The sequence below is a fragment of the Camarhynchus parvulus genome, chromosome 27 (assembly GCF_901933205.1).
Source record: "Camarhynchus parvulus chromosome 27, STF_HiC, whole genome shotgun sequence".
Taxonomy (NCBI): Eukaryota; Metazoa; Chordata; class Aves; order Passeriformes; family Thraupidae; genus Camarhynchus; species Camarhynchus parvulus.
The window spans coordinates 840,234-863,768 of NC_044597.1; the positions used below are offsets into that span (position 1 = coordinate 840,234).

A 23,535-nucleotide genomic window follows, 5' to 3' on the forward strand; every position below is an offset into this window, starting at 1 on the left:
TCCATGGGCTCAGGTAAAACAACAGGAATGACAGCAGAGCTGGAAAAACAATAAAGCCCTAATCCTCACAACCCCTGCCTGATTTCCCTGCAGTCCCACTCCTTCTGCATCCCAGAGAGAGAAATCAGGCTCAGCTCACGCCTTGTCCTTGCCCACCTGGTTTCCAGTTTATTTTGCTTTGGAAGCATCGCTTCCATCTCAGAAAAAGCAAAATATCCACGAGGAGAGACTTCTCCAGTTCCAATTTTTTTTCTTACCTGCAAGTGGGAAAAGGAGCTCTGGATCCTGGAAAATTGTTTTCTATGGGAAAGGGAAAGAGAGCCCTCCCTGAAGGAAGCAGGAAAATCATCTCAGTGACTGAAGAGCAGAGCCCTGGGTGTCCCGCAGGGAATGAACCCTTGTCCCCACTGCTGTCCCACAGAGCCACCAGGAATGAGACTGGGACAAATCCCCCTGAGGGCTTGAGCCCTGTAAGGGGGAAAGGAGCCTTTTCCAACCTTTAATGCACAGGAGTTCTGCTCAGGGGAGGGTCTTCAGTGACACCCACGGTGTGAGGAGCCTCAGCCGTCACCTGTGCCCTGTGCCTGGGGTGTTGTGGTGAAGCCACTGCAGGGGAACTTCACTGTCACTTTTTCTGCCCATCGCTGTCCTTGGACAGAGAGGGACTAGGCAGGACACAGACTGCCCCGAAATCCTGGAAACCTCCCCAGAACCACGGGAAAACTCGCTGGGATAGGAAACAGCAACTACATCTGCAGTGAGGGTGTGATGCCAGCCTGGGATGGACTCAGCAGTGAGGAATTCCTGGGCACGGAGCAGGCTCTGAGCATCTCTGAGTGCCCTGTGGCAGCACCCAGGAATTCCAGCCTTTCCCGGGATTTCCCTGCGGGTTTCCAGCGGCTCAGATGGCCCCGGGACAGGGTTTGGTTGCGTTTATTGAGGTGTCAGCCCTCCCGAAGGGTTTTAGGGATGGTCCATGCGTGCTGGGGGAGCGTCCAGGTGCGGCTGCAGAGCAGGAGGGTTTGGAGACACAGCCCTGAGCCCCCGTTCCATGCAGGCCCGGGGCGGTCCCGGCCCGAACTGAGGCATTTACCGAGAATTTGGGGCATTTACCGGGAATTTGGGGCATTTCGGGACTTCGCTCCGACCCCACCGCGGAGCGCGGCCCTGCAGCACCCTCTGGCGGTCGCGTCGCGGAACAACCGCGACCCCTGGGACCGCCGGGACCGCTCAGAACACCGAGATACCGGGACCCTCGGAGAACACCGGGACCCCCCGGGACTGCCGGGACCCCCCGGGGACCACCGGGAGCGCTGAGAACAACGGGACACCGGGATCCGGAGACCAGCGGGACCACTGAGAACAACGGGACACCCAAGACACCCAGGACCGCCGGGACCCCAAAGAGCACCGAGAATACCGCAACCGCTGAGAACACCGGGACACCAGGGACCCCAGAGAACACCGAGACACCCGGGATCACTGAGACCCCCAGGACCACCGGGACTGCTGAGAACACCGGGACCACCGGGACTGCTGAGGACACGGGACCACCGAGATCTCTGAGACCACCAGGACCACCGGGACCGCTGAGAACAACGGGACCACCGGGACCCAGAGAACACCGAGACACCCGGGACCCCTGAGACCCCCAGGACCACCGGGACCGCTGAGAACACGGGACCACCGGGACCCTGAGACACCCGAGACCCCCGGGACCCCGGGACTCCCAAGGTTCCCGCAGGTGCTGCGTGCCCCGCAGCCGCCCCCGGGGGTGTGTGTGACCCCCCCGGCTCCGCACAGCCACAGCCGGGCTCTGCCTGTCCCGCGGTGTCCCTGCGTCCCCGTGTCCTGCCCCCGCACACGCGTGTGCAAACACGAGGTGAGAACACACGAGCACTCACCTCATAGGTGTGCAAACACCCCCGGGAACCTGTGTCACACACACGGGCCACACACACACCTGTGACACATACACATCTGTGTCACACACATGGGCCACACACACACCTGTCACACAAACACATCTGCGTCACACACACGGGTCACATACACATCTGTGTCTCAAACACACCTGTGTCACCCACATGGGTCACACACACCCGTGTCACACACACACCTGTGTCAGACCTACATGTGTTACACACACCTGTGTCACCCACATGCGTCACACACACACCCGTGTCACACACACAGGTCACACACACATCTGTGTCAGACTCACATCTGTGTCACACACACAGATCACACACCCCCGTGTCACACACACGCTCGTGTCACACACACATCTATGTCAGACCTACATGTGTCACACACACCTGTGTCACACACACCTGTGTCACACACATCTGTGTCACGCACACGGGTCACACACACACCTGTGTCAGACCTACATGTGTCACACACACACATCTGTATAAATACACATGCACACACCTCCACACATGTGTGCACCTGCACACGCTCTTGGGCCTGTGCTGCATGCACACACACACCTGTTCACACACACACACACACATGCACATATGTTCATGCACACACACACACACAGAGGTGTTCATGCACATCTGCACACACACAGGTGTTCATACATACACACACATGTTCATGCACACACAGATGTTCATGCACACACACGCACACACAGAGGTGTTCATGCACACACACACATACACACACACACAGATGTTTATGTACAAACACACAGATGTTCACACACACACACACACACAGGTGTTACACACAGACACGTGTTCATGCACACCTGCACACACACACACACACACGCCGCACACACAACACACAGTACATACATCACACACACACACAGGTCACACACACATGTTCATGCACACACACACAGACACACACACCTGTTCACACACACATTCTCACAGGTGTTCATGCACACACACATGTTCATGCACACACACACACCTGTTCACACACACATTCTCACAGGTGTTCACACACACTCACGTGCACACAGGTGCACACACGTGTACATGACACACGCCACACGCGTTGATGTCACTCACGTACGTCACACACGCGGGCTGGGGGTGGAGCCTCTGCCGGGGTGGGCGGAGCTCCCGGGCGCGCGCGCGGTGCCGCGGGCGTGGCACTGCGGGGGCGGGGCCTGAGGAGGGTGTGGGCGGGGCTCCCGCGGTGGGCGGGGCTATATCGGGGCGGGGTGCTGCCGGGGCGGGGCTATGGCGGGGGGCGGGGCCTGAGGCGGCGGGCGCGGAGCCGTTCCCGTTCCGGCGCCGCCGCCGCTCGGAGCCGCCGCCGGGTCCTCCCCGCCCCGTCCCGTCCGCTGCGGCCCCGCCATGGCCGGGCGCGGCGCCTTCCCGCTCAGCCCGCTGCCTCCCTCGGCCGCCCCGCCGGCCCCGGGGCCCGGCACCGCACTGCTGCGCGGCCCCAGCCCCGCGCCCGCCGCCGCCCCGGGCTACCGCGCCATGGGCCCGGCCGCCGCGCAGTACCAGGTGAGAGCCCCGGGGCGGCGGGAGGGCCGCGGGGGGCACCGGGGGGCCCGGGACAGCGCTGGAGTGGCCGGGCGGGCCGGCGGGGCCTTCCCGGGGCAGCGCGGCCGGGCCTGGCCGGTATCGTCCGGAGCGGGCCCGGCACCCCCGGTGCGGCCGTTCTGCTGCCCCCGTTAGCCGGGACAGCTCCCTGTTCCCTGCTCCCACTTTCACCCTCAGAGCCCGCTCAAAGTTGGGCCGGGCCCGGGCCGGGGTCACTGCCGTGGGCCCCGGGCCCGATCCGGCTGCGGAGCCCCCCGGCCCTGCCCGGCCCTTCCCGTCCCATCCCATCCCCCGGCACCGAGCCGGGAACGCGTTCGTGTCCTTGTCAAAGGCAGAGGTAACGCGTGCTGGGCAGATGTAGCCTCGGTGTAACCTCGGAGTATCCTCGGTGTGCGCACCGGAAGGACCGGGCTTGGTTGGCGGTGGGAGAGGGGAGAGGGCGCTCGGTAATGTTGGGGAAAGTAAATCAAAACAACGAGCAGCCCTCTGAGAGCACGTGAAATCACTCGGTTTTCAGCCTGGCATCTTTTACAAGTAAATTCAGGAAGTAAGAACTGTGTTTACAAGCGCCTGCAGGGACAGGGCACAGGGAATGGCTCCCACTGCCGGAGGGCAGGGATGGATGGGATGTTGGGAATGAGGAATTGTTCCCTGGCAGGGTGGGCAGGCCCTGGCACAGGGTGCCCAGAGCAGCTGGGGCTGCCCCTGGATCCCTGGCAGTGCCCAAGGCCAGGCTGGACACTGGGGCTGGGAGCGGCCTGGGACAGGGGGAGGTGTCCCTGCCATGGCAGGGGTTGAACTGGGTGGGTTTAAGGTCCCTCCCCACCCAATTCCATGTTTCTATGCTATTCCAGCAGTAAGAAGTACGTCCTGACACACATTCCTGCTCCCCCTCGCACACCCTGCTTCCCAGCTCACTCCCAAGCTTGTGCTGATTCCTTTGGGATGAGTTTTCAGAGGTGAAGCTCAGTTTTCCGGGCAGGCTGGAAATGGAGGAGCCCCGTTGTGCAACACGTTCTCGTGGGCCGCCGCTGCCTCCTCTAGAGCTGTGCCTGATTTGCATGATTTAAAACTCAGGAAATAAACCAAGCTCAGGGAAATTCCGGCTCCTTAACGCAGGAGAGGGAAACAACTTCCTCCTGCAGCCTTCAAAACGCCAGAAAATGGTGTTGGAAGCTGAGCTGGCCGAGCGGGAGCCGCTGGTAACTCGAGGCGGGGGCACTGCCTGACCTTCCATGTGCAGGGTGCAAAATCCAGCTGGGAGTAAACAGGGCTGGCAGATGCTGCTGCCCCGCGGCCGGGCTGGCAGCAGGTGTCGGGGGCAGGGGGCGATGTCCCCGCGGTGATGTGCTGTCCCCTCGGTGCTGTCCCCTCGGTGATGTCCCCGCGGTGTCCAGCACTGCTGGCACAGCAGGATCAGCCCCCGGGCTGGTGTTGAGTGGCCTCTCTGAGCCTGGGAAAGGAGAGGATCCCGAGGGTCTGCCCTTTGTTTTGCAATTCCCAGGCTGAGGGAAACAGCCCCTCCCATCCCTGCCATCCCCCCAGGGCTTGGGTCTGTCCCAGTTTTAGGAAGAGCTGCGTTCTTTGGGCACCAGGAGACAGAAGAGGCCCTGGCCAGGCCAGCGAGGGCTTAGGAGCTCTAATCTTGGGATTATTAAACATATGCTCGTCCTTTGGACATCCTTGTGTGCCTGCTGGGGATTTCCTGGCGGCCCAGGCAGGGAATCCAGGGGGCACCTTTGGTGGGAGCTGATGTTTCCAGAGCAGCCAGGGGCCGGTGCCATGCCTGGAGCAGGAAGGAGAAGCTTTTTCCAGGAGCAGGAATATCAGGGGTGGTGGGAGGTGCAGGCAGATCCTCCACCCTGATCCCTCTCCCTACCCCTGGAGCAGCCAGGATGCCCAGGCTGAGCCCAGCAGCCAGGTTCCATGGAAGTTCAGCAGGAAGGAGCCTGCCTGGTTTTTCAGGTGCTGGTTGCAGGTTTAGGAGAGTTTTTCCCAAGTTTTGGGATTAATACAGAGTCCTGGAGCAGCATGGGATGAGACGTTGGAATTCAGTGCTCTTGCAGTTACCCCCAGCTGATGCTTCCCTGGTGCAGAATTAGGTCCCCGTTAAATGGATTTTATTGGCACATGTTGGACAGAGACAGAGCCTGGATTCCCTGGCCAGGAGGCTGCTGCAGCCTGAGGATTCCCAGTCTGGAAGCAGCTCTGTCCCTGGGCAGCGGGAAGGAGAGATGTGCTTCATGGAGAAATCCATGGAGGAGCTGAACAGGTGTGCAATGTTGTGCCAGGTGAAACTGGGGAGGCCTGGACATGCTGGAGAGGGTGCAGTGTGGGAGAAATCCCCCCTTGAGGAGCAGGGAGAGCAGTGTTCCTGCTCGTGCAGTGCTGGGGACTGCCTTGCAGGGGGCCAGGGGCCAGCAGGCAGGGCTAGAGCTGTTCCAGAAGGCTGCTGGTGCTGGAGAACCCCACCCTTCCCCAGGGACAGGCTTTCCAAGGCAGGTTTCATCAGAGCCCCAGCCTGGAGCTGCTTCCAGCCTGATCCAAAGCAGATGGACGCTGTCCTTTGGAGCAGGGGGAGGAGGGCAGAGCAGAGCCCAGGCACGCTCTGCTGCTGCTGGAAAACGTGACAGGGAAGGGGGAACAGCAGCACCTCCAGCCCTGCTGCTCCCTCTGCTTCCCCAGGAGCCCTCCAGGAGCCCACGGGCAGGGTTTGTGCCAGGCCCATGGCTGCTCCTCCCCAGCACCTTTGTTCCTTGTTCCTGCTGCTGTTCCTGCCCCTGTGGGATCTGAATCCCTGTGACCTCTCCTTTCTCTGCCCTGGAACATTCAGGGCTCCAGCTGCAGGGCTGTGGACAGGCAGGTTTGTCCAGCCCACACAGCTTCTGCTGCTGCTGCTGGAGACATTCCAGGATGTGTCCTGGGTCTGCTGGGGGCTGTGCCTGTGCTGTGCCCTTCTCCTTTTGATTTACCACTTCCTCATGTCAGCTTTACAGCTGAGATCTGGCTCCTGGAGCTCCTCCTGTGTCCAACACGGAGCTTTTCCAAGTGTGGGGAGTTTGGGGTTTGCAGGGAGCTGCAGCAGAGTTTGCAGCAGCAGCAGCAGCATCTCCATCCCAGCAGCACCTCCCAGCTCAAGGTCTGTGCCAGCACCACGCCAGGCTCTCCCTGGCACCCTCCCAAGAGGGATTTGCTCACAGATAAGAAGGAACAAAAAGGAAAATCGCTCTTTTGGGGTGTGCAGGGGGCTCATGATCCCAATCCACACCAAGCCCTGGGCAGCAGAGGTCTCCTGGAGCCCAGCCCAGTGTGGAGCTGGAACCCTGTTTGAGCAGGGATTGTTTCTGTATCCCTGTGGGAAGTGCTGCTGCCTGGGCACGAGGGGAGGAACTTGCAGGAAGAGCTCTTGGTGCTGGGCCAGGCTGTGCTCCAGAGCCCAGGGATGGATGTGAGGATGGATGTGGGCTCTGGCTCCCTGGTTCCTGTCAGTGTGCAGAGCTGCACCCTGGAGCAGCACAGGAGGGGCTGGGGAGGTGCAGGAGGAGCCAGGGTCCTGGAAGGGCCATGAAGAGGCTCTGGAGCTGTTTGCAGAATTCCTGCTTTGCCTCAAGCTCTCTCTCCAGCCCAGCTTCTTCCTGCAGATCCATCCTGGGATTTATTGCTCCTCCTTCCTGCTGCCAGCCCCCGATTTCTGGGCTGTCCTTCCTCAAGCAGGGACCTTTGGCAGGCTCAGAGGCTCCTGCTGTGCCAGCAAACGTCCCTCAGGAACCCTCCCAGCTCCATTGGATTAATCCAGGGCCGGTTCTGGGCAGAGCTGCCCCAGGCCCGTGGGCTGAGCAGTGCCCTGGCATGAACCCCGGGCACAGCCCCGTCCCTGGCAGGGAGCAAACACGAGCTGTTCACTGTCCCATTTCCAGAGGCTCTGCAGGGAGCTCTGGATGGGATCCAGGCTGTTCCTCCTGCTGAGCTTGCAGGGTTTGCCCTTTGTCTGCCCCTCCGAGGGGAGGGGACAGGGCGGGCCCTGGGGGTGGCACAGGGACTGGGGGTGCTGGGCAGGAATGAGCTCCTGCTCAGAGCTGGTTTAATCAAATTTCCTGAGTTTAAGCCCTCTGCATCCTGGGAATTGCCAGACTTTCCAAGAGGGGCTGCAGACAGGCTTCACCCCGGGGCTGTGGTGCTGTTTCCTGGCTTGGCTGAAGTTTTAGGCTGGGCTTGTGTGAGAAGGGTTTGGGAGCAAATCTGCCCCAGGCGCTGGTGACTGGTTGAGCCAAGAGGCTTCTCTGGTGCAAATTTGAAAATCCTGAGAGTAAACTGAGAGGAAAATTCCATGTGGAGGGTTCTGCCCTCCCCTTATGGCTCATCCAGGCAGTCCAGTGTGGGTTCTTGGTGGGCTGGAAGTCACTCCCTGGCAGCTGAGCTGTGGCTGATGGTTCTCAGATGGTTTGTTGAATTTAAAGTGTGACAAATCTGTGTATCCTTGTGCTGAACCTCTCCCTGCCAAAGGAATTGTCTCAGTGGAGCCCTGGGAGGAGCAGCTGGATGCACAAGAGACCTTGCCCAGGATGTGGAGCTGTCAGAGACTCTCTGAAGCCTCCAGATCTCTCACTTCAGGGGTAGATCCAAAATGTGCTCCATGGAGGGGCAGAGGGAGGGAAGAGAGACCTCAGGGCTGCTCTGACCGAAGGACAGGAGCTGGCCATGGCTGGGCCAGCTCCAAGCAAGCTCCTGACAGCATTCCCAGGGCAGGGAATGGCTCTGGAGCTGTGGAGCCTCCCTGGCCTCCCAGGCACTGCTAACCCCCCCGGGGCAGGGTTTCCCTGGGAGCCCTTTCCTGCTCCTGGTGCCTCCAGGGAGTGCAGCCTCTGCACTCAGCTGCTCTGGGGGCCCAAGAATTTCAAATGCAAAGTTTCCCAGCTCCTTCTGGGGGTTTCTCTGCTTTTCAGGAGCCCTGGCAGGTGTCAGCACAGGTTTGGGTTCCCCGGTGCTGCTGGAACTGAGCAGCAGAACAAACATCCACTGTGGTTTGTGGTGCTGCACAGGCTGTGGGTCCGCCCGGCCCTGCCACAACGGATTTCTTGATAAACCCAAAGAAACTGGGCCTGGCCTCGTGGTTTTGGCACAGAGAGGTGCCAGAGTCACGAGGAGCTGCACAAATGGGGCTGAGCATGAGGAGAGGAACATCTGGGAGCAGGAAAAAGGAGCCTCCTGCCCTGGGGAAGGGAGGGTCAGAGCCCGGGCTCCGGGCTTGCTGCTTCAAAGGCTCTGCAGCCTGTGTGCTTGTGCTTGTTGTGTTTGTTGTGTAACAGGGCTCAGCCTGGGCCTGGCGGGTTTGAGCTTCCACGTGCAGCCCTAATCCTGGGGCCCTGCTGCTGCCCTGATCCTGCCTGGAACACTGCTCCTCTCGGGATCTGCCGCTGCCAGAGGCGCCAGGGGCAGCTCAAACTCTTGGCTTTGTGTCCATCAGCTTTTCACAGAGGTGGGGGTGGTTTTTAGGGTTTTTTTTGGCTGCAGCTCCATCAAACCAACCCCTGCTACAGCTCTGAGCAGTGTAGGGCAGGCTGGCTGCATCCCATATTCCCAACCCTGCATCCAGGGATTGCTCCCAGATGTATCCCTGTGTGCAGGGAGGGAGGTTTTTGCTTGGCTCCCTGCCCTGCAGGGCTGTGGGGATGTCCTGGCACGTCAGGAGCCTGGGGCAGGGCAGAAATGTTGCTCTGCTGGCTCGGTGGCTCTCCCAGCCTCCCACCTCAGTGGATCCCGAGGTGGAGCAGGGAGGAGCAGGAGGGGTGGCTGGTGGGTCCTGGGGAGCTGGGACAATTGTCCCCAGGGGCACAACCTGGGGGCACCTGGGGCACCATTGGTGCTCCCAAATCGTGCTCTGAGGGTGCAGAGGGGCTGCCAAGGCTGGGACCCCTCAGAGTCGTGTTGTGGTTCCCAAATTCCCTGTGTGTGTCCCTGGAAGGGGCAGGAGGGGCCTGGCTGCTGCCGGGGGGGAGCTGCTGCCTCCTCCATCCCTCCCCTCCTTCCTGCCTGTGCGAGGAAGGGGGATTGCCCTGCTCCCCCTGCTCTGCTGCTGTCCAGAGAGGAACCCACGAGGTCCCCAGGGTGGGGACAGTGCTGGCAGTGCCCTGGCACTGCTGCAGCTGTGGGGGTGGCACAGGACCTGGCTTTGGCTCCACTGCTGCCAGGCCAGGCTTCCCTGCAGCTCCTGCTGCCATTCCCCGCTCCCTGCCCTGGGCCAGGATGCACCCAGGGGAAGAGGTGGCACCCAGGGTATATGACACCGAGGGGATGGCACCCAGGGATGGGTGACACTAAGGGGATGGCACAGAGGTGGATGGCACTGAAGTGCGTGGCACCTGGGGTGGGTGACACCAAGGGGATGGCACGGATGGGTGGGTGGCACAGAGGGGGTGGCACCTAGGGTGGGTGACACCAAGGGGGATGGCACAGAGGTGGATGGCACCCAGGGTGGATGGCACCCAGGGTGGGTGACACCGAGGGGGATGGCACCAGGGTGGGTGGCACCCAGGGGATGGCACCCAGGTGGGTGTCACAGCGGTGGGTGGCACCGTGATGGATGGCACCACGGCCAGGATCCCATTTCCATCCCCATTCTGCAGCAGCGGCCCGGGATGCCCCCCGGGGGCAGGATGCCCATGGCAGGGCTGCAGGTGGGACCCCCGGGGGCGCCCCCGTACGGAGCAGCGACCCCGCTGAGGCCCGGCCTGCCCCAGGCCATGATGGATCCCTTCAGGAAGCGCCTGCTGACCCCCCAGGCACAGCCACCCATGGCCACCCCCAGGAGAGGGTAAGGCTGGCATGTCCCACCCCAGGGGGGTCCCACGGGAGGGTGGGGGGTCCTGCTGGGTCCTGGCTGCACTTTGTGAAATCACAGGGTGGGTGGGGTGGAGGGACCCCAGAGCCCACCCAGTCCCACCCCAGGGCTCCTTCCACTCTCTCAGGGTGCTCCAAGCTCCTGGAACATTCCCAGGACCACCACAGTAATCCATGGGAGCTGCATCCCTGCTTCTCAATACAGCCACGTTGTGTTTCACCTCCTGTTTTCCACCTGAACTGAGTCAGGAGCTGCTAATAATTAATATAATAAAATAATAAATAATAATAATCATCATCATCTATGCCAGGAGCATGTACAGCTCACACTTCCACAGTAATCCATGGGAGCTGCATCCCTGCTTCTCAATACAATCACGTTGTGTTTCACCTCCTGTTTTCCATCTGAACTGAGCCAGGAGCTGCTAATAATTAATATAATAATAATAATAATAATAATAATAATAATAATAATAATAATAATAATAATAATAATAATATTTAATATCCATGTAGATATCAATGAGATGTCACTGCAGACACAGAGCTGTAAAAAGATGGATGTCATTCTGTTCAGGACAGTGATCCCAGGGCTGGGTTCAGTCAGTGTTTGACTCTCTTTGAGACCCCAAAGCCTCTCCAGGTCCCCATTCAAGTGTGTCACAGGTGTCACATCATGCAGGGTGCCACAGCTCCTGTCCTGCTGCAGAGGGGGCACCAGCAGCGTTTTCCTCCAGCCTGGCACCTGCCAGAGCTTGGGAATGGGATGTTTTGGGATGGAGGCAGAGATTCCTCAGTTTGCAGCTTCCTCTCACTCTGATCTCCGCACCAGGAACCAAAGAGCCTCATGGGGTCCCCAGCAGCAGCTCCTGGGGTCTTCTTCATCCTTCTAGGGGTGCCTGGTGGCTCTGGCAGGCACAGAAGTGGCCGGAAGTGTGGGATGGAGCTAGCTGATTTTAGGAAGTGTGGAATGGGGTGGCAGGTTTTAGGGGTGCTCCCTGGAGCTGCAGTCAGGGCAGGACTCTTTGTTTGGGCTCTGCCAGCAGCTCCTCACTGGTTCCCAGCCCTGCTGATCCCTCTGTGGGGGCTGGTTGGTTCCTGGAATCTCCAGGCAGGATCCCTTGGTGCTCATGGATGCTCAGCTCCCATTCCCTACCCTGACAGCTCCATTGCCTTCCTGATCCCTCCTGGGCCATCCCAGCACTGCACAGCCAGAGTGAGCTGGGGCTGGGGACAGGAGCAGCCTGGCACCCACAGGGACATCAGGGCTGGGATCAGGGACCAGCCAGGCTCACAGCTGGGCATTCCCTGCTCCCAGCTGCTGGGTCAAGGGATTTGGAGCTTCCAGCTGCCCTGGAGTGTCCAGACCCTGCAGGAGGAGGGTCACCTAACCTTCCTACACGAAACAGGCTCAAACAACCCAATGGGCATCCCCTCAGACTGCGACAAAATCCCCTTCCACCCCTACTATACCATCAAAGACATTCTAGGCTTTATACTAATACTCTCCCTGCTTGTCTCACTAGCCCTATTTTCCCCTAACCTCCTAGGTGACCCAGAAAACTTTACACCAGCCAACCCACTAACCACCCCTCCTCACATCAAGCCCGAACGATACTTCCTATTCGCCTGTGCCATCCTTCGATCCATCCCAAATAAACTAGGAGGAGTACTAGCCTTAGCCGCCTCAATCCTAGTCCTATTCCTCATACCACTACTTCACACATCCAAACTACGATTTGGATGGGGCAGGAATTGCTCCAAAGCAGGGCTCTGACTCCTCCTGGAGAGTTCTCCTGGAGCCCTCCTGTGTGATCCTGCTGCTCCAGGTGCAGCTGGAGGAATGGGAATTCCCTGTGCTGCCCCATGTGCCAGGCAGGAACACAGGGGAGCAGAGCAGTCCCTGCTGTGCCCAGGCTGAGCAGGAGCTGCTGGGGTGGGCTCAGGTGATGGGAATCTGCAGTGGGCAGGGTTGGACCCAGCCAAGCTGGATTTTCCCAGGATTTCAGCCCCACCACAGCAGGGTTTGGTTTGACCTGGGTTTAAGGGAGTTCCTGGCAGAGGCTTTGGTTTGGAGCACTGGGAGAATGGGATGGCTGCTTTGAGAAGGGAAATTTGGGAGTTCTGTCCTGCAGCCCTGCCTTTGCCTTGTTATCACCTGGATTCCCTTGCCCAGGGTCAGGCTGCAGCATCCAACACCTTCCCCAGGAATATCCTGAGTGGGAATGGACCCCCAAGGCTTATCCAGTCCCACCCCCAGCCCTGCATAGACCCCCCAACACTCCCACCCTGGGCACCCCTGGCAGCGCTGTCCAAACCCTCCTGGAGCTCTGGGACCATTCCCTGGGGAGCCTGGGCAGTGCCAGCACCCTCTGGGGGTGGTGAAGAACCCTTCCCAGTGTCCATCCCCCCAGAGGGCAGCAGCAGGCTGTCCTGTGGGAGCTCTCATTTCTCCTCTTTCCCAGGGTGAAGAGGAGGAAGATGGCTGACAAGGTGCTGCCACAGAGGGTGAGTGTCACCTCAGCCCAGGGGACAGAGCTGAGCTGCTGCAGGGGATGGGGGGTCCCCAAAAATGGAGGATCTCCCTGAGTTCCCCCCTGCCCCCTGGGAGTTTCTGTTCAATCCCAAACCACCCTGGAGTGTTTCTGTCTGTGGGGTTGGAGTCTGAGCAAGCAAGGAGCAGGAATGGGGTGGGATGGAGGTCTCAGGAGGTCCCTAAGAGTCCCTCTTGAGATTCCAGGGTTCCATTCCATGCAGGAATGCTGCTGGGAACGGCAATAGGCTCTAGAGTGGTTTGGGCAGAGCTTTGCAGGGCTCTAGGCTGGGTTTGAAATAAAAACTGGCTGCTGGACTCATCACCTGGTGTCTCCGTGGCTGCTGGGGCTGGGGGGGGTCCAGCCCAGCAGGCTGGGATTGACCATTGCTGTGTCCAGATCAGGGAGCTGGTCCCAGAATCCCAGGCCTACATGGACCTGCTGGCCTTCGAGCGCAAGCTGGACCAAACCATTGCCCGCAAGAGGATGGAGATCCAGGAGGCCATCAAGAAACCCCTGACGGTGAGCTGGGGCCTGGCAGGGGCTGGAAATCATGGAATCCTGGGAAAATCAAGGTTGGAAAAATCCCCCGAGGTCATCCAAGCCGTGTCCCCACATGGAGTATCCACGGGTTTCTGGGCACTTCAGGGATGGGGGATTCCACCTCTGCCCAGGGCAGCCCATCCCAACGTTTTCCAACCCTTTCCATGGATAAATGTTCCCTAATACCCAATCTAAACCTCCCCTGAGGCCGTTTCCTCTGATGCTGAGCTGCAGGTGGGTGCTGCAGCCCCTCTCACTCCATCCTGCCTCTCTCTGTTCCCGTTCCACAGCAAAAGCGGAAGCTCAGGATTTACATCTCCAACACCTTCACCCCTGCCAAGGAGGAGGGAGAGGGGGGAGAACGTGTGGCCTCCTGGGAGCTCCGTGTGGAGGGGAAGCTGCTGGAGGATGGGTGGGGGGGCTGGGAGCCAGGGGAGGGAGGGAGGGGGGTGATGGTGGTGAGTGGTCGTGAGGATCCAGGAGGGATGGGTGTGTGGTGGGAGGACTGCAGGAGGGTGAGGAGGTGTGGTGGGAAGAGGGCATAGGATCAGGGAGATGCAGAGGGGATGGTTTTCAATCCAGGGAGGAGTTGGGCAGATCCAGGAGGGATGTGGAGTGGTGATGTGGGAGGAGTGGTAGGGTGCTGGTGGGAAGAACTCTGGTCCGTGGGGATCATCCAGGAGGGAGGGAGGGAGGAGCTGGTCAGGATCCAGGAGGGATGGAGTGGTGGTGGTGTGGGGAGCTGGGATAGGGAGAAGGTGCTGGTGGGAGGAGCTCTGGTCCATCAGGACTCAGGAGGGATAAATGATGGTGGGAGGAGAAGCACTGGTCCATAACAATCCAAGCTGGATGAGGAGGTGCTGGGAGGAGCTGGTCCATCAGGAGCATCCAGGAGGGGTGAGGAGGTGCTGGGCAGCACCTGCCCTGCTCTGGGGCCTGGATTTGGGATCAGGAATTCCTGCTACCCTCTCTGCAGCCCAGCAAGCAGAAGAGGAAGTTCTCCTCCTTCTTCAAGAGCCTTGTGATCGAGCTGGACAAGGAGCTCTATGGGCCGGACAATCACCTGGTGGAGGTGAGGTCCATAAGGATCCAGGAGGGAAGGAGTGATGGTGGGAGGGGATCCCGGTGGGAAGTGGGGCCCTGTGCTCCCCCTCTGGGTGCTCAGCTCCCAGGCCAGGGCCTGTCCTGCTGGGAGAGGGGCCTGAGCAGGTTTTTGGGGCTGGGGGCAGTGCCAGGCCTCCATGGGACCCGGCAACGCTGCATTCCCAGCTCAGCTTTAGGGATGCCCTTTGCCCCTGGCAGAGCTCAGCTCTGCCCCCTCCCAGCCCAGGTCTGAGCTGGAGCTGAGGTGTGGGGACAGGGACGTGGCCCCAGAGGCAGCTGTCCCCCAGGCTGGCACAGCTGGGTCCCCACGGGGTGCTGATCCCACAGGGGCTCCCCCCAGGGCCCTGTGGGAAGAAGGCTTTGCCCTCCTGCCTGTCCCCGAGCTGGGGAGGTTTCAGCCATGCCTGGGAGAGGGATCAGAGCTTTGTTGGGTGCTCCTGCCTGGAGCCCTCCCTGCACCCAGCTCCTGCTTTTGCCCTGGGAGACTCTGTGGAGAGCCTGAACCCCCTTCCAGGATTGATCCAGAAGCTTTGGGGGCCCTGCACCCCAAGCACTCAGGGCTGGAACTGCCCCAGTCCATCCCAGTGCTGGGGCACAGCCTGGGCTGGGATGGACTGGGAGAGCTCTGAGCTGCCACCAGTGGGACCAGGAGGTGCCCGGGGTGCCCCAGGCTGTGTGGCTGTGCCAGCCCCTGCCCAGAGCCCCAGCCCAGCTGGCAGGGTTGGTTCCATGGCCCTGCCTGAGCAGTGTCCCCGTTGTCCCTGGCAGTGGCACCGGATGCCCACGACCCAGGAGACCGACGGCTTCCAGGTGACGCGTCCCGGGGATGTCAATGTGAAGTGCACCCTGCTGCTCATGTTGGACCACCAGGTATGGCCTGGGGGGATCTGGGACAGCTTGGAGGGTTTGGGATGGGGATTGAAAGACGGGCATGACCCACAGTGACACGGGGTGGGACTCCAGTGCCTCTTCTTTGGGCAGCAGCAGGAACTTCTCCATGGAAAGGGAGATAAAAACTGGGACAGGGCTTTGGGTGAGGGTTTGGGATGCAGGGATTGAAAGGAGCACAGGGAGCTGCAGGAAAAACTGCAGTAATGGGGACTCTGAGGGTCCTCTTGGGAGCAGAATTCTTCATGGAATGTGAGTTAAAAACTGGGACAGGGCCTTGGATGGGGGTTTGGGGCATGCAGGGATCAAAAGGAGCACAGGGAGCTCCCAGCATGCAGCTGGGGGACAAGGCTTTGAGCACCCGAAAAACTGGACGATGAGGGTTTGGGGTGGGAATTGAGGGAGCTCCGGGCATGGACCCATAGTGACACAGGGGCTGTGGGGGAGTCCAGAGTGCCTCTTTGGGCAGCAGGAGGAATTTCTCCATGGAAAGGGAGTTAGAAAGTGGGACAAGCTGCCCAAAGAGTGACCCATCCCTTGAGCTGTCCCAGGAACACTCAGTGCTCCGGGCTGGGGACAGGGGCTGGGTCAGGCTGGGCTCTGCTCTGGGGGGCTTTTCCATCCTGGCTGGTTCCGTGGCTGACCCCGGCTGTCCCCACAGCCCCCCCAGTACAAGCTGGACCCACGGCTGGCCCGGCTGCTGGGGGTGCACACCCAGACCAGGGCCAGCATCATGCAGGCCCTGTGGCTCTACATCAAACACAACAAACTGCAGGACAGCCACGAGAAGGAGTTCATCAACTGCAACCGCTACTTCCGCCAGGTACCTGCACATTCCCCCTCATCCAGCTGGGAAAAGCCTCTCACAGCTCCCACAGCCCCTCCAGCTCTGGTTGTGCCCCTTCCCTTGGCCATGGCTTGCACCAGCAGCTTGGGGATGCCCCAGCTGGCTGCCCAGGTGAGGGGAGCCCCTGGCATGGGTGTCCAAGGCTCTGCTTTGCCCCCCAGATCTTCAACTGCGTCCGCATGCGCTTCTCTGAGATCCCCATGAAGCTGGCAGGGCTCCTGCAGCACCCAGACCCCATCATCATCAACCACACCATCAGGTGGGGGCACAGCCTGGGCACAGCCCTGGGCTGGGCACTGGGTGGGCAGTGGAGGGAGCTGAAGGGGCTGCAGGGGATGGGGATTGTCTGCAGGACTGGGGGTGCCCCATGGGGTGGAGAGTGGGTTGGGGGGCTCCACAGGCCACCAGGTGTCCCCAGGGCTGGGGGGCTCTGTGGGCCCAGCAGTGTCCCCAGGGCTGGGGGCTCTGTGAGCCAAGCAGTGTCCCCAGGGCTGGGGGTCTTCATGGGGGCACAGGAGGCTTTGAGGTCTCCAGACTGAAGGACCAGCACAAGGCACCTGGGAGGTGAAGAACCACCAAATTTGAGGCTTTTTGGGGCACTGGTGTTGCTGTTGGGGGTCCATGCACCCCCAGCCAAGTGGGGGCTCAGCCCAACCCCATTCCCCCAGTGTGGACCCCAATGACCAGAAGAAGACAGCCTGCTACGACATCGACGTGGAGGTGGACGATCCCCTCAAAGCCCAGATGAGCAATTTCCTGGCCTCCACCACCAACCAGCAGGAAATCGCCTCCCTGGATGCCAAGGTGGGAGGGGACACTGCCAGGGGCCAGCTGTGTCCTGTGGGGGGACACAGCTCCTCTGACCCCTGTCACCTGCCCAGATCCACGAGACCATCGAGTCCATCAACCAGCTGAAGACACAGAGGGATTTCATGCTGAGCTTCAGCAACAACCCCCAGGATTTCATCCAGGAGTGGATCAAATCCCAGAGGAGGGACCTCAAGGTAAAGGGGAACAATTCTGGGGAGGTTTAGGTTGGATGTTGGGAGAAATTTCTTCTGGAAGGGGTTGTCCAGCACTGGCAAAGTGTTTCCATTTCTGGGGAGGTTTAGGTTGGATATTGGGAGAAATTTCTTCCTGGAAGGGGTTGTCCAGTGCTGGCACAGAGGGCAGTGGTGGAGTCCCCATCCTCGGGGGGGGTCAGAACCATGGACGTGGCCCTTGGGGATATGGTGCACTGGTGAACGGGGTGGTGGTGTTGGGCTAAGGGTGGAAGGTCTTTTCCAACCCTAAAAATTCCATGATTCTGAAGCCTTGGGACTGGGCAGAATGGGGGGCTGGGAGGGGACTGGGTTCCTCTTGGAGCTCAGGGAGGGGTCTGGGTGCATCGTGGGGCTCAGGGAAAGGTTTGGGTCCATCCCGGAGCTCAGGGAGGGGTTTGGATTCATCCCGGAGCTCAGGGAGGGGTTTGGATTCATCCCGGAGCTCAGGGAGGGGTCTGGGTGCATCCTGGAGCTCAGGGAAGGGTTTGAGTCCATCCTGGAGCTCAGGGAAGGGTTTGAGTCCATCCTGGAGCTCAGGGAGGGGTTTGGATTCATCCTGGAGCTCGGGGAGGGGTCTGGGTCCCTCGTGGATCCCTCTGGGTCCCTCACTCCCGCTGCCCCGTCCCGTTCGGGTCAGATCATCACGGATGTGATCGGGAACCCCGAGGAGGAGCGGCGGGCCGAGTTCTACCAGCAGCCCTGGGCGCAGGAGGCCGTGGGCAGACACATCTTCGCCAAGGTGAGCTCGGGGGTGGGACGGGGTTGGGATGGCGGTGACAGAGCCCCGGGACCCCGGGCAGGGTCCCCTGTCCCTCCCTGACCGCCGCGGTGTCCCCAGGTCCAGCAGCGCCGGCAGGAACTGGAACAAGTGCTCGGGATCCGCCTGACCTAAGGCTGCCCGAGCCGCACGGTACCGACTGGAAGCCACAGCACTTGCACAAACCCACCCCATGTGCCTGGAGGGATGGGAGCCTCCCCCGGGCCGAGCACAGCGGAGTCCCCGCTCCCCCCAGGCCCCCGCAGCGCCGCCTCCGCTTTGCATCGCGCCCCTCCCCGAACGCCCCCGGAGCCGGGAAGCGCTGCCCGAGCCCACTTTAGGAGCTGCCAGCCCCAGCCGAGCCCCGCCGGCCCTGCCCCTCTTCTACCAAAGTTCGTCATTCCAAACGCCAGCTCCCCCCCCGACGTTTTGCACTATTTTTGTGAACAGGTTTTATATAAAAAGAAAAAAAAAAACCATGAAAAAAGAAAAAATGGCAGCCTTTTGTACAGTGGGTTTGTATTTGATTAATTAATTAATATATTGATTGAGTTCCTCTTCCTGCACTGGGCTCTGCAGGGGCTCAGGGAGGCTCCCAGGGCTGCTCTGGGGATATGGAACCGAGGGCTGGGGCTCATTTTGTGACAATCAGTTTATTCCTTCCCCCCTCCCGCTGTTTTACATAATTCCATAATTAACCACTTGACTTGACGAGGTTTGGGGGCAGAGGGGCTGGCTCTGCCCCAGGAGCCTGTGGGGGCACAGGGGCACCAAGAACTGGAGATACTGGGGAGGAGGCAGGGACCAGGGGGCAGTGCCACCACTGCCGCCCCACTGAAGTGCCTTTGCCCCCCTGCAGGCTCCGGGTGGGGGGGCGTTTACAGATTCCCAGGGTTGGGCTCAGGGGTTCCTGCTCTGCCTCTTGTGTAACCAGTTTTTGTCTATTTTGGATCTTTTCTAATAAAAGCAGTTAGCAGCAGCTGTGTGGGGTGTGTGCTGTGTCCTGCAGCTCTGGGGGTGTGCAGTGTCCTGCAGCCCCCAGCCCATCCCCAAATCAGTCCCCAGCTCAGCACCCAGGCCTGGCCACAGCAGCTCTTTATTGACAGCACAGAGGGAGCAGCTCCAGCCTCACCGTTACTTCCACAGCTTCTTGATAGACATGTTCTTCTCACTGTCCTTCTGCATCACCTGGGGGGAGGGAACAGGGGTGGGTTGAACATTCAGTGCCCAAATTGGGTGTTAATTACCCCAAAACCACCCCAAGACCACGGTTCAGCCCTGCACAGGGAGAGCTCAGCAGCCTCTCCCGTGTCACTCACACGGTGACAACCCCCTGTCTGTGCTCCTGGCAAATGCCACCCAGGACACTTTGTGCCCCCAGTGTCACCTCTCCCCTGGCACCCACCTTGGCCACGGCCATCTCGAAGTCCTCCTGTGTGACGTGAACTCTCCTCTCCCTCAGTGCGTACATCCCTGCCTCTGTGCACACACCCTGAGGGGACAGGAGGGAGCGTCACCCACTGTCCCCCGTGGCAGCCCCGTGTCCCCAGAGTCCCCAGCTCACCTTCACCTCAGCCCCCGAGGCCCCCGGCATCAGCTCCGCGATTTTGCGCAGGTTGATGCCCCGGGTCAGGTTCATCTTCCGGGAGTGGATCTTGAGGATGTCCAGGCGGGCCTGGAGCAGGGCACAGGGAGGGTTGGAGCCTGGGAATGGCTCCCAGGGACAGGGTGGGGACAGCAGGGACACCAGAGGGTGGCTCTGGTACCTCCTCGTTGGGAGGGGGGAATTCGATTTTCCTGTCGATGCGGCCGGGGCGCAGCAGGGCCGAGTCCAGGATGTCGATCCTGTTGGTGGCCATGATCACCTGCACAGGGGGGACAGCTGTCACCACCCGGGCACCACAGGGCTGGCAGCAGCCCAGGCAGGGCCAGCCCCCCTACCTTGATGTTCTTGGTGGCCTCGAAGCCGTCGAGCTGGTTGAGGAGCTCAAGCATGGTGCGCTGCACCTCGCTGTCGCCGCCCGAGCCGCCCTCCAGGCGGGAGGAGCCGATGGAGTCGATCTCGTCCATGAAGATGATGGAGGGCGCGTGCTCCCGCGCCATCACAAACAGTTCCCGCACCATGCGGGCCCCTGCGGGCACGGGGCTCAGCCTGGCACAGCCGGCACTGAGCCCACGCAGCCCCAGGAGCCCCAGAGCCGCCCGGGTACTGTTGTAGTGTGGTTCTATACTTCGTAATACTTTGAAGTAGTTTGTCTTGTATCCCCATATTTTTCCCAAATGGTTTATCCCAGACTGTACCCCCGTCCCTTTGCCTGTGTAATCCCTCTCCCTGGATGAGATCATCCCCAAACCCCCACCCTGGCTCTCTGTCCATCACTCAGCATCACATCCCCTCCATCCAGAAGCTTCGGTCCAGGTCCTCGAGTGATTAGCCAGAGGCCAGGGGTCAGCCCCCCAAGCCGTGCCCCATACGCTGTCCTAAATGTCTCTCGCCCAGTACCCATCCCTCAGGGTCACTTATTGGTCAGTAAAATGTTATCTACTTTGGGTTTCCACCTCCCTTTAAATGTAACCTTGGCACATCTCCCGGGACTCTCGGAAGGAGCCCCCTGAGGTGTAGGGGCTCCTTTGGGACTCCTAGAATAAACCTTGGCTTAACCCCTGCTAAGAGTCAGCCCTTTATCTTCTACCCATGTCTCTGGTGTCTCTCCTGCTGCAAAGGTGACCAGCCCAGGTGCCCTCAGTACCCTCGGGGCATGGGAGAGTGTCTCCCCGCTGTCGGCCGTGTCGGGGCTGGCTGAGGGTTCCTTAGAGGCTCCCAGAGGGACACAGACACGGTACCTGCCCTGAGAGGATCCCCAGAGGGACACAGACACGGTACCTGCCCTGAGAGGATCCCCAGAGGGACACAGACACGGTACCTGCCCTGAGAGGATCCCCAGAGGGACACAGACACGGTACCTTCCCCGATGAACTTCTGCACCAGCTCGGAGCCGGAGACGCGGATGAAGGTGCAGTCAGTGTGATGGGCCACGGCCCGCGCCAGCAGCGTCTTCCCAGTGCCGGGGGGGCCATAGAGCAGCACCCCCTGCAACAGCCACAGGGCCCCTCAGAGCCTGCCTGGGGCACAGCCCAGCCCAGGCCCCCCCAGAGCAGCACTTGCCTTGGGCTGGGCGATGCCCAGCGCCTCGAAGAGCTCCGGGTGCTTCACGGGCAGCTCGATGACCTCCTTGATCTCCTTGATCTGCTTGTCCAGGCCCCCAATCATCTCGTAGGTGGAGTCTGGGACCTTCTCCACCATCATCAGGGACACCAGCGGGTCCACCTTGTTGGGCAGGATCTTGTGCAGGGTGTAGCTGTCGTTGCGCAGCGCCACGCGGCAGTTGGGGGTCACCTGTGGGGACAGGACACAGGGGAGTGTCCCTGCCGGCCCTGGTCGCGGGGTGCCCGCCCCGGTGTCTGGCTTGCTGTGTCCGGCCTGGGCCTGCGCCCCGGGTGTCCCTGCCGGCCCTGGGGTGTCCCTGCCGGCCCTGGGGTGTCCCTGCCGGCCCCGGGGTGTCCCTGCCGGCTGAGTGTCCCTGCGGCCCGGGCTCCGGAGGCGCGCGCCGGAGCGGCCCGGGTGTCCCTGCCGGCCCTGGGCTGACCCTGCTGGCCCTGGGCTGACCCTGCCGGCCCTGGGCTGACCCTGCTGGCCCCGGGGCACTCACATCATTGATGTCGATGTTCTTGTCCACATCCACCACGAACTTCCCCTCTGGGTGCACCTGTAAAGGAGCAAAGACCCCCAGGAGTTTTTTCCCTGAGAATTCCCTGCTGAGGGACATCCCCATGGCCTGGGAGGAGCAGCAGCCAGAGGCTCCAACCCCAAGGCCCAGCAGAGCCATCCCAACGAGCTCCTCTGCACAAGGAGCTCCCACCCCACGTCCCCGAGCTGTCCCATCCCCGTGGGGACACGGGGCTGTCCCCCAGCCCAGCCCTGGCACCTCGTACCTTGACCAACACCTTCTTCTTGTCCATGGCTCTCACCACCTCTCCCACGTAGGATCCCTGCTCCTGCAGCAGCTGCAGCTCCTCCCGCAGCAGCCGCACTGCAGAGGGACAGCTCAGCACCAGAACCCCTCAGGCCCTGCCCAGAGCCCCCAAAGCCCAGCCCAGAGCCCCCCAGGCCCAGCCCAGGGCAGCAGGAGGAGCTGCAGGCCCTACCCTTGGCGTTGAGCTCGTTCCTCTGCGCCTGCAGCCGCCGCAGGTTCTGGCTCTTCTCATTCACAATGAGCTGCAGGGAAAAGCTCTGCTGAGCAACCTCGGGCTCAGGCACACCCAGCACAGGGAATTGTGGAGTGGTTTGTGTTGGAGAAGACCTCAAAGCTCATCTCATCCTGCCCCTGCCATGGCAGGGACACCTTCCTCTATCCCAGGCTGCTCCAAGCCCCGTCCAACCTGGCCTTGGGCACTGCCAGGGATGCAGGGGCAGCCCCAGCTGCTCTGGGCACCCTGTGCCAGCGCCTGCCCACCCTGCCAGGGAACAATTCCCAATTCCCAATATCCCATCCAGCCCTGCCCTCTGGCAGCTGGGACAGGGACCTGGACCGGGTCCTGCCTGCCCACAGCCCTGGCACACGGGCAGGGACACGGGCACACCATCCCGGTCAGAAGCACAGTGACACGGTCCCGGTGTCCCCCGCAGCTGTGCTCACCTGCAGCTCCTCGATCTTGGACAGGTAATACTGCCGGAGCCCCGAGCCGCCCTTCCCGTCGTCCATCTCCATCTGGGACAGCAGAGCTCAGCGCCACCGGCCTCGGGGCAGCCCCGCCGGGCCCCGATTCCCCCATCACCACCGCCGGGCCGGCTCCTGGCTCCTCTTTCCTCTCCGCCCATCCCGGTCCCAGTCCCCAGTTCCCCGTCCCGAGTGTCCCTTCCCTTCCCCCACCCCTGCCCGACACCCCTGAGCCGAGTCCTGCGTCCCCCCAGCAGCCTCGGCTCCCGTTCCCCTGCGAGTCCCGCGATCCCGGTCCCGGTCCCGGTCCTGTCCCGCCGCTCAGCCTCCGCCGCCTTCCCCAGACCCGCCTAGTCATGCCGCTGGCATGCCCCGAACAGCCCCGGCCGCAGCACAGCCCTGGGCAGCCCGAAGCGCCCCGAGCCCCTCCCCGAGCTCCGCCGGTTCTCCCCGCCCGGCCCGGCCCGCCCGCACCTGCTCGGGGCCGTCCAGCGCCATCTTCTCCGCCGGCATCGGGCCCAACAAAGATGGCGGCCGCCGCCTTCCGCTGCCCGGGCCCGGCCGCCTGGCTTGATGGCGTCACTTCCTTTTCCGGAAAAAAACACCGCCGGGCAGGGAAGTGCGCATGCGCAACGCACCCGTCATGCCTGCGCTGCCATCTTGGAGCGGTCGAAGGTGACGTGACCGTGGGGAAAGCACCGGAGGGGACGGACACGGTTGTGATCGCGGCACCGAGCGGG

The 23,535-nt window shown here is 61.2% G+C and overlaps 2 protein-coding genes across 3 annotated transcripts; one reads left to right on the top strand and one right to left on the bottom strand.

The window, feature by feature from the left end:
* The first annotated feature begins 3,408 nt into the window (after positions 1-3,408).
* On the top strand, positions 3,409-19,176 carry SMARCD2 (SWI/SNF related, matrix associated, actin dependent regulator of chromatin, subfamily d, member 2). Its single transcript, XM_030966356.1, has 13 exons — positions 3,409-3,485; positions 10,148-10,335; positions 12,827-12,869; positions 13,295-13,417; positions 13,729-13,848; positions 14,415-14,510; positions 15,311-15,412; positions 16,092-16,253; positions 16,439-16,536; positions 16,946-17,081; positions 17,159-17,281; positions 17,958-18,059; positions 18,159-19,176. The coding sequence occupies exons 1-13, from the start codon at positions 3,459-3,461 to the stop codon at positions 18,210-18,212; spliced, it is 1,374 nt and encodes a 457-aa protein (XP_030822216.1). The 5' UTR covers positions 3,409-3,458; the 3' UTR covers positions 18,213-19,176.
* On the bottom strand, positions 18,580-23,354 carry PSMC5 (proteasome 26S subunit, ATPase 5). 2 transcript variants are annotated; one of them, XM_030966358.1, is made up of 13 exons: positions 23,270-23,354; positions 22,775-22,846; positions 22,284-22,353; positions 22,071-22,168; positions 21,788-21,844; positions 21,244-21,474; positions 21,042-21,168; positions 20,019-20,209; positions 19,844-19,942; positions 19,642-19,752; positions 19,483-19,569; positions 19,210-19,265; positions 18,580-18,683 (listed from the first exon to the last, which is right to left on the bottom strand). In XM_030966358.1, the coding sequence occupies exons 1-12, from the start codon at positions 23,306-23,308 to the stop codon at positions 19,212-19,214; spliced, it is 1,236 nt and encodes a 411-aa protein (XP_030822218.1). In that variant the 5' UTR covers positions 23,309-23,354; the 3' UTR covers positions 18,580-18,683; positions 19,210-19,211. The 2 variants fall into 2 exon arrangements, with proteins under 2 accessions (XP_030822218.1, XP_030822217.1); XM_030966357.1 differs by having other exon boundaries at positions 18,580-19,265.
* Between the last annotated feature and the right edge of the window lie 181 nt (positions 23,355-23,535).